General features: G+C 42.4%; 1 protein-coding gene across 5 annotated transcripts in view; it reads left to right on the top strand.

The window, feature by feature from the left end:
* The first annotated feature begins 308 nt into the window (after window positions 1-308).
* The window catches only part of ZNF131 (zinc finger protein 131), a 29,128-nt gene continuing 19,416 nt past the window's right edge, over window positions 309-10,020 (top strand). For 2 of the 5 annotated variants that reach the window (XM_025867330.2, XM_025867333.2), the window contains exons 1-4: window positions 309-541; window positions 1,456-1,594; window positions 2,630-2,731; window positions 8,480-8,624. In XM_025867330.2, the coding sequence (XP_025723115.1) occupies window positions 1,471-1,594; window positions 2,630-2,731; window positions 8,480-8,624 (371 nt within the window). In that variant the 5' untranslated portion in view covers window positions 309-541; window positions 1,456-1,470. Of the gene's footprint in view, window positions 542-934; window positions 980-1,010; window positions 1,239-1,455; window positions 1,595-2,629; window positions 2,732-8,479; window positions 8,625-10,020 lie in introns of those variants that run through there. The other 3 variants (XM_025867332.2, XM_025867331.2, XM_025867334.2) reach the window with 3 other exon arrangements.

The following is a 10,020-nucleotide window of genomic DNA, read 5'->3' as shown; positions in this document are numbered from 1 at the left end:
ATTACACTCACTCCTGCATATAGCCAGTTATTTGAGTCTTCTCCTAATTCCCCACAAGGAAATCTCAACCTGTTATCCTCCGAAAGCATTTTTTTTTCCCCAGAGGAATGAGTGAATGACCCAGCCAAGTGAGGCTGATTAAAAGTCACTGGCCTCTTTAAGCGCGGGGCTTGGGTGTGGAGAGCTGTAGTACTAGCATCATGTGTAAATAATCGGAGTAGATCCAGGTCCTGAGCCCAGCAAACACGTGGGGCCTGCCGAGCGTGGAGAGGGCGGGCACCCGGGAGGAAGGTCGCAGGCGGCCGGAACGTGCTCGCGCCCGTGGCCGCCGCCCGCGGCGCGGCAGCCCGGGTGTCGGAGCGAGCGCACGTGCGCCGGCCAGACCCAGTGGAGGCAGTGTCCGGGCACTCGCGAGGAAATGGAGGGCGAGGTGCTGTTTAGGGGTAGGGAACAGTGTGGGTTGAGTTTCGCCCCGAGAGGGGAGAGCGAGGGAAGAGAAGCTCTGAGGGCCGGAGAGGAGACAGGGAGGATCACGAGCTAGGTAAGGCTGGCCGACCTAAAGCTTGGGAGGAAAGGGGGCGGGGCTGGAAGAGTCGCCGAATAAAAGCGCAGCCGGATCGCGTTGCGCGCTTATTCCGTGGTCCGGGTCGGAAGCGCTCACACCTGGAGCCCCGTGGTAGGGGTGCGTGGAGAGGCGGTGATTTAGGATCCCCGCCCCGGGTACGGCCTGGCTCAGAGCTGGCCCAGCGCCCCCTTGGCCGGACTTCCTCCTTCTAGCGGTAGCGGCCGCGGCCTCACCATCGCCCATGTCAAACCCCTCGGTAGACTCCGCCCTCCACTAGTGGGGGCGGGTGGGGGTGTGGTCCGTTTCCTCAGTGGTCGACGCTTGGTCGGCGTCCGCGTCAGCCGGAGCCCAGCGCGGTGACGCGGCACGTCGACGTAAGTGACGCGCAGGCCCGGGCCGCTCCTCCTTCCCTGAGTGAGTGCCGGCCCGGTCGGGGCGGGGGAGAAGAGGGAGGGCGGGGGAGGGAGAGGCGACCCGGGAGTCGTTGTGGGCCGCGGGCCGGACCGGGTCCCGGGGCGGCGGGAGCCAGGGCCGGGCAGAAGGGTTGGCGGGCCGTTAGGGGGCCGCCACGGCTGTCGGGTCCCTTCCTCTGCCGGACTTGCGCGCCCCGGCGCCCGGAGCCTCCGGCGCTCTGCCCACCCCGCTTCAGCTCGCGTCTCCCGACTCCAATTAGGTCAGGCTCGGAGTCCCGCGGCCGCGGCTCCGGCCCCCAACGCGCGGCGGCCACCCGGCTCGCCTTTCTTTCTTCCCTCGCCTTCCTCTCCTCTTGCCTCACCCTCCCCCTTTCTTTTCACGTAGCTGGGGTTTTGTTTTTTGTTGTTTTAAGCTTTAGGGGTTTTGTGCCTCAGCCCGAGCTCATGGGTGTACATTATCATGCTCCTCTTTTGTAGAGCAACCCGACGGCCATGGAGGCCGAAGAGACGATGGAATGCCTTCAGGAGTTCCCGGAACATCATAAAATGATCCTGGACCGATTGAATGAACAGCGGGAGCAGGATCGGTTTACTGACATCACCCTGATTGTCGACGGTGGGTAGGGTGGTGGGTAGAGCAGCGAATTTGTGGCTTCCGTTCTTATCTCCCCTTCCCCCACCCGCCTTTTATACCCACCCTCTATGGCCTGGGCCTTTTGAGTGTGCGCTGGGACCTGGGTGGGGGACTTGTCAGTGTCCACTCACGTAGACCATGTTGCAGAATGCTAGTTGGCTAGTCACGCTTTCAACATAATCACCGCATCTTAACTTTTTTTGCAGGCTTTTTAAGTTTTCCCATTGCACACTGGTGTGCAAGATGATGGTGTTGGAGATAGGGAGGATATCTCTCAATGTTTGGATAATAGCCTTCTATTCATAAGCTGCTTTGAGGAGCCTTTCACAGCAATCATTTGGGAAGTGTTGATTCTTTCTAGTTTCCCAGATGGTCTTGGAGGGAGAATGTGAGATTCCTTTGCAGCACTGGTACCCTCTTTGGGAAGCCAAATCAAATGGGGTCTTTACCAGTATTAGGAGTTGTCATTATAGTGGAGGCAGACGCAGCTAGGGTAACTTTTCTATTTAGTGAAAATAGGCATTTCAAGGCAGGCTATTCTTTATTATAGATCTGCGTTGTAGGTCTGCTGCTTCCAAATATTAGGCATGTTAACATGTTTTCCATAACAAATAGATCCAGCTTTATGCTTATTCTATGGCTTTTTCTTCTCTCTTTCCAAATGATGTATGTAACGTTTTGGGTTGTGTTTATATTTAGCAGTTTTAAATGAATAGGGTATACCTTTGACTCTTTAAGTGGTAAGAAGCCCCGTACCTCTTTTAGTTTTGTAAACTGGCTTTTATAAAACTGACTTTAAAAGGTCTTTGAGGTAAAGACCTGGCTTTGTGTCTAATTAAGATTGAAATTTGTTAAGATAGCCGCTAGGAACATTCTGACTTTAGTTCAGTAATTTATATAGTCTTATGATTATATTATGGAGAAAGGTCTACTTTACATAATTTCCTACTTTGTTTTTTGGTTTTACTTTTGATTTTTGAATATATGTGACTCTTTTTTTTTTTCTTTTTAATTTAGGACACCATTTTAAGGCCCACAAGGCTGTTTTGGCTGCTTGCAGTAAGTTCTTCTACAAATTCTTTCAGGAGTTTACTCAGGAACCTTTGGTGGAGATAGAAGGTAAATGTTTGTTTTAAATACAATATTTAGCGAACATTTTAATTGATGAAGAAGTGTTAGTTAATTTAGCAAGATACCATGGGAAATAGGCATCAGTGGTTCCTATTAGGTGACTGGATAAATTGTTCTTTTGACACTTGAGAATTCTTACTTTTAGTAAATTGCTTGGTAAAATGATCTGTCAGGAAAAACTCTTACATTAGATGGTAGCTGTTGGTCTCTTAAAGGAGTCTCTTCCACTTCTAAAACCAGTGGTCACTCTCTTTTGAAAACGTATAAAAGTGAATTCCCGTCTTTGTTCAGTGGGCTAAAGTTTCAGACTGGTGGGTTACAGTAGGTTTATGCAGGTTACAGTAGCAGGTTCTTTACTAGCAGAGGTACATATGACATGCACAAAATGAAGTGGGCTGCCACAATATGGAAAAGGCTAGGAAAGATGAACTGAAGTAGCATTCAGAAGTTCTAGTGGATAGAGTCTGGGATGGAAGGAATCATTCAATAGATACTGCCTTAAAGTAGAAAGTGATTTTTGTACTTGTTTGACTTTTATAATAATAGCTTCCCAAGTGCCAGCTATAGTGCTATGCAGTTTGTGTGCCTTTGCTGTGATTTACAGCAATCCTTTGAAATAAGTGGTATTATTTCCAATTAACACATCAGGGAACAGGCTGTAAATGGTTACATGCTCAGTGTTGTCCAGCTAGCAAGGGATTCACTTTGTACTATTAATTACTATGCTTTTGTCTTATATTGCTACATTACCTACCCCTCCCTGTCATCCAAAACTATAGGAAATAAATAAACTTGCCTAAGTAAATACAGAATTTTAGTTCTTTCAGTGTTCTTGCGTTTGGGTTTTGTATCTTTTTCATGGTTGTATATATTCTTTGTTATGAATGAGTTGCCTAGAAACGCTATTCCCTTGGGGAAATTTGGTGCCCTGGGGAGTAAAGAAAATGAAAAAGTTAAGCTTGTTCCTTTTTTTTTTTTTTTTGGGTACATTCCAGTTTATCTAGCATTCTGGCTGATATATCCATAGATAATCTTTTCATTATCTGTGATGGACAGAGCCACAGGCATAATGGAAATCCATGAAGCTTACTAAAGTGAGAATCTAGCTGCCTATACGGTATTGGTTTCTATTACAGGGCAAGATTTCATCCATTCATTTACCTGAGGTACTGTGTGACGCCAGGCAGGTAACTTTACTTCAGTTGCATATTTGCCTCCTCATCTGAAGAGTCCTCATTACTTTATAGGCTTGTAATGATTAATTGAAATAACATATGCAGAGTGCTGAGCATAGTGTTTGGTGCATTGTCAAAGCTTAATAAATTGGGGCTATTTGCCAGATTTTGAATACCTGTTATATGTTGTGCACTATACTCGACCAAGGAAATGAAGAATTGATGAATAAGACAGCCCTTAAAGAATTTGCAAATTTAATCACAGATTAGCAACAGATATAGAAAGGAGTGCAAAAAGTGTTACAGAGACTTTTATTGTGGAATGGTGTAGCTGAAGAGAGAGAATGAGTAGTTTAGTCCACCTTAGAGAGGGAAGATTTCCAAGAGGAGTTGACTTCTGCTTTTAAAGCAGAATCTTAAACAGTCAGTAAGTGGCCCAGGCTAGAATATGCTTTGCTTTTGGAGCAAGGAGTATACCTGGAGAAGTAGGGTCTTCTCTTCTAAAGACTAATCACCTTAAGATTGTTTCTTGTGCCTTTTAATACCTCTGACCTACTGTCTCCACTATAGTAGAGCACATACAAACCTTTAGTATTTAATATAGACAAATGAGAAAACAGAACATAAGAACATTTCTGTTTTTGTTATTTGCCAGATTCAGGTTTAAAAAATCAATGTGGTTCAGTGTTTTCTTAAGCCATTAACTTTGGGATCACTGTACAACCTGTCTAGGTCACCTGGCTATTGAGAAAGCCCTGGGCATGTAATTCGAAAACCTGAGTTTTCTTTACTGTTGTCTGTTGTATAAGCTTGAACATGTTGGCTTCCCTTTTATTTTTTTCCTTTCAAATCTGTAAGATACGTCAAGTAATTTTGTATTATGTCATGAGCAGTTTGAATGTAATGACAGTCTGTGTTAAAGTCCTCTGGAGAATGCTTTTTGTTTTGTTGATTTTGGTTTGTTTTGTTTCTAGCAGGCAGTCAACCTGCTTTAGGTTCAGACTGCCTTTATGTGGATTGTGGATGCAATTCCAATTTAGTTTTCAAAACTTTTGTTGTGATGTTCAGGTCCCAGGTGTGCCGACCTGGGTGGTAGACCGCATCATAGTGCGGTACTCAAACCCTTTGCTCTGCTGCCTCAGCTCAGTTCTACACGTGTGTAAGTTGGTGGCTAGAGCAAGACTTCATTCAAAGAGGACCTTCTTCTAGTTCCCTCTTCTGACTTCTTCTGCACTTTAGCTCTTAGGAGCAACTTTCCCTGATCGTCTGCTAGAAAACTGGGGTTTTAGCGTCCCTGTGCTGTCATATACTTCCCACAGTGGGATCTGTTTCCTAGACAAAGCGATGAGAGAAAAACAATAAGATTTCTCTCCATGCTCTTCAGATCATCATCCATTTCCTAGATATCGTCAAAAAGAAAAACTTCCTCTCAGAATTTAGTGCCTGCTTGGTGGCCACCAGCACAGGTGTGCAGCATCAGAACTGAACTTGCTTTGAGGCAGGGCTAAGAGGAATAATAACCAAGGATTTCCTGCCCCACTCATACTCTACATTCCCTTTCCTGGTTCTCTAGCCAGAAAGAGTTTCTTAGGCTTTTTTGTCTGTTCCTCCTACCCAGAAATGGGATTTGGGCTGTCTTCAAGTCTAAGCTGGGATATATTTGAGGAAAAATAAAAACGCAGGAAACTCAGTGCTCTTCTCTGAGTTTTGATTTCTCTCCCCAGCCTGCTTGCTTCTGTTTATCTTTCAGAATCCTTATATATTTGCTTTATGTATTCTTCCCAGGACTTATGATTGTAAGCGGTGGACAAGATGGAGTATGGAGTGGTAGAGTGTGCTTTCTTTGTCTTAGCTAGAATTGGAACCCCCATCTGTAAAATATGAATAATGACCTCACTCTATATATTTAGAATGCTGCCCTCTTTTGCTTCTTCCTAAGTGAAAAAAAGAAGATGCAGGTTAAGGTGTTCATATTAACTGTTTCTTTAGATACTCAGAAAAATTGTGTTCTCCTGCACACTTCTGTTATGAAAGGAGCAAGGGGTTAATTAGAAAGTGGGCTGAGATTTGAAAGTTACCAGACTAGTCCTGATGGAGAATAATGTTTTTGCAACTGTGCATCATCTGTCACCACGTCACTTACCTGGGTAGGTGGTATCAGTTTGGTTCATGTTAGTTAATTAGGTCAGTGATTTATTCCTAGGACTAGTGCTGGACTGGCGACTTAAGAAGCACCTAAGATGCTTATAAAAAAAGGTTCCCTATCCCAGTTTTGATCCTGAAGATCAGAGACCCATGCTTTTATTAGGTTTACAATGATTCTAATTAACCAAAATTGGGAACTAAGTCTACAGTTCCTTATTCAAATCCTTGGAGGCCAGATGTTTCTTGAAATTACAAATTTTCTAAGATAATGCAGTCTGTGTATTACATTACTCCCGAAGGGGTCTTAGGGTGACATCCTGTAACCAAATAATATTTTGGAAGAGTAGCATATTAATATTTACTCTAAATGGGATAAAGACTATAAATAGTCCCATGTCAGTTCAAATCAAATTTTGCTGCCAAATTTATGGGAAAACTCCTGGTCTTAAGAGATTTCGGGGACTTTGGGATTATGAATAAGAGATTGTGGGCCTGCAGTGAATGAAGTCATAGGTATTCAAACTCTTCCAAGCTGGCATGTTTCCTGCCATCATCTTACGTAAAAATCTTTATTTTGGACTTAGGAGTTGGGCCATCGAGGGTTGATTCTAGTTTTCATCACTTAAGTAACTTGCCAAAGTCACAGTTATTAATATCTCTGTGCCTCAGTTTTCCTATCTGTAAAATGGAGATTACAGTAAAGTTCTCCATAGGATTGTCATGTTAATACTTGTGAGGTGTTTGGAGTCGTGCTTGATATTTGCAGTATTATATGTGTGTGTTTGATTAAAAAATCAAAATCTTATTCCACTTCAGGAAAAATTTACAGGTTTTTAGAAAGGACTTTTGTTGCACTTTTAAATATTTGGTTAAAACTCCTTAAAAAAAGTTTTTAGTTACTCTCATATAATAAAAGAATAACATTGTCAAAAGATAACCAGGAGAATAAAGATTTAGGAGACTCAAAGTAACCTTCAAAGAATCCAGTTATTTTTAGTTTGCTTATTCAGGTGTATAAAGTGCCTAGGAAGAACATAAAAGCATTTTTGTATTTGCAGTTGTGTATATTGTGTGCAGTTTGGACATGGGCATTTCTTAGTGAAAAATTCTTTTTTTTTTTTAAAGATTTTATTTATTTGACAGAGAGACACAGCGAGTGAGGGAACACAAGCAGGGGGAGTGGGAGAGGGAGAAGCAGGCTCCCCGCGGAGCAGGGAGCCCGATGTGGGGCTCGACCCCAGGACCCTGGGATCGTGACCTGAGCCGAAGGCAGACGCTTAACGACTGAGCCACCCAGGTGCCCCTTAGTGTAAAAATTCTATGTTAAAAATAGTTTTCTTCTGGGGTCCCTGTCTGCCTCAGTCGGTGCAGCATGTGACTTTTGATAATTGGGGTTGTATGTTCAAACCCTAATAAGTTGGGTGTAGAGAGTACTTAAAAATCTTTTAAAAATAAATAAAGTAGTTTTTCTTTGTTTCAGTAGATTTTTGTAGACTTGTATTAGCAGATTGAAATAATAATATATAGCATTGAAGAGCACAAAAAAAATAGAGTATCTTTTGGGCCAAAATTTAAACATAAAACTTGTAAAGAAAAATTGGAATTGTGTAAGCTTAATTTTGAAAGTGACTTTAGCTCTTACTCATTCCTATTTTGTGTATCTGCATCTTAGGGAGCATTGTGTTAGATACTGTGAGGTGAGTGTACAGAAACAAAAATCATTTCCCTCAAGTCGCTTAGAGTCAAGAGATGCCCATGAGTTGTAATTGTCAGAACAAGTACAGAGTTCAGCCGGTGGGGTGGGGAGGAGCATTAAAGAAAGTTTCATTAAGTATGTGGCATTAGAATTGGGCCTTCAAGGGTGCTAGGATTTGTACAGAGATAAAGTGATTAAGCATTCAGGAAGGAGGGTAAATATTAATAAAGGCAAGGAAGCTTTAGAAATGAAGGGTTTGAAGATCAGTATATAGTATGGGATTTATAGAGTTTAAAATTTGGAAGGGAAAAATAGTGGTAAATAGAAAAAATAACGTGAAGTACCTTGAAATAAAGGCAGAGTGGTATTTTATTTGCTGAGCTGTGGAAAGCCCTTGAAGATTTGGAGCTGAGTTGGTGCAGAGATCCCTGGCAGGAAAGTAGCATGTCTGACCTGTAATAACCCATTCATGTATTTGAGTGGTAGGTTTTACCATCGTAAAGGCCTTAGAAATTTTTGGGAAAGATCTTAAAATAGTTTGGTAGTTACCGCTGGAACTTGGTACGGTCTTACTGTACTGTTAATGAGAATTTCACCAGGAAATAATTTCCCAAAATTCAGATACTAACCAGGTTTCAAACACTGAGCTTTTTTTCTTTACTAATGTTAGAAGATTTGAATCAACATGCATATATGCTAATGCACATATTTTTTTTACAGGTGTTAGTAAAATGGCCTTCCGTCATTTAATTGAGTTCACATATACAGCAAAATTAATGATACAAGGAGAAGAAGAAGCCAATGATGTATGGAAAGCAGCAGAGTTTCTACAAATGCTAGAAGCTATCAAAGCCCTTGAAGTCAGGTAATTACTTTCTTAGTGACACACAGTTATATTCGGTCATGTACACCTTGTTAGTCAAGATTTTATTATATGTGTTATACCATAAAGAACTGACTTTTTTTTTTTTTTTTAAAGGTTTTATTTATTTCTTAGTGTAGAGAGAGAATGAGATAGAGAGCATGAGAGGGGGGAGGGTCAGAGGGAGAAGCAGACTCCCTGCTGAGCAGGAAGCCCGATGCGGGACTCGATCCCAGGACTCCAGGATCATGACCTGAGCCGAAGGCAGTCGCTTAACCAACTGAGCCACCCAGGCGCCCAATAACTGTCATTTTAAAAGTAAGAATATTTAAGGATCTATAAAATTCTGGATACTGATTGCTCTTTCTCCCACACTTGATTTCTTGTCCTTACGTAAAAACTGCTAAGGATAACTAAAGTAGCATGTTTTGTACCTAGTAAAATAAGGAGGACTAGGCAGCATTTAAAGGAGTTGTTTGTGTCCCTGTAAACTGTTTTGTTGGATTTGAGTTGTTAATTGCACCAAGCCATACTCTAAAAAGGGTTTGGCTTACCAAGATTAACCTAGTACTGTTTAAAAATAAGTGAGGAAATGGATGAAGATTAATAGACCAGATGGGGGCGATGATCAGTGAAGTTAGAAATATGGTAGCCAGTATGCATGCCATTTAAGTCTGTATACTTGCTAGATGAGCTAAATCTAGCTCTGAACTCTGAAGCACCTAGTGCAAAGAAAAAGGAAAGAAAAATCCTAAGTTACATTATTCATGGTTATGAGAACAAACCAGTTGCTTAGGAGCCATTCCTGGTATTAAGACACAAAATTTCTCGTAGAAAGTATTAAAACATTAAATGATATAACGAATAAAGACTTCCAACATCTTGCATAAAGAACAGTGGTACTGTAATATAGTGACTGAGAACAAGAGCTCTGGAGTCTGTTTGCCTGGATGATATCCTAGCTCTACCACTGTGTGGCTTTTATGAAGTTACTCGACCTGTCAGCAGCTTGGCTTCCTCATCCATCAAATGGGGATAATGGTACTTTCTACATAGGATTACTTGTGAGGGTTGAATGAATGAATGCATCTAAAGTGCTTAGCATGGTGTCTGGCATATAGTACTCTAAATGTGAACTGGTCTTAAAATTATTTCCTGGCTCTGTTTCTTTTCTTTTTTTTTTTTCTTTAAAGATTTTATTTATTTGACAGACACAGTGAGAGAGGGAACACAGCAGGGGGAGTGGGAGAGGGAGAAACAGGCTTCCTGCTGAGCAGGGAGCCCGACCCCAGGACCCTGGAATCATGACCTGAGCTGAAGGCAGATGCTTAACGACTGAGCCACCCAGGCGCCCCAATTCATGATCTTAGTATAGGTCATTGCTATAACACTAAAGTGC

This window comes from Callorhinus ursinus, unplaced genomic scaffold (assembly GCF_003265705.2).
Source record: "Callorhinus ursinus isolate GAN/ISIS: 27379988/994484 unplaced genomic scaffold, GSC_fseal_2.0 scaffold3, whole genome shotgun sequence".
NCBI lineage: Eukaryota > Metazoa > Chordata > Mammalia > Carnivora > Otariidae > Callorhinus > Callorhinus ursinus.
The sequence above is the reverse complement of the archived record's forward strand: the minus strand, read 5'-3'. Positions and strand labels throughout refer to the sequence as shown.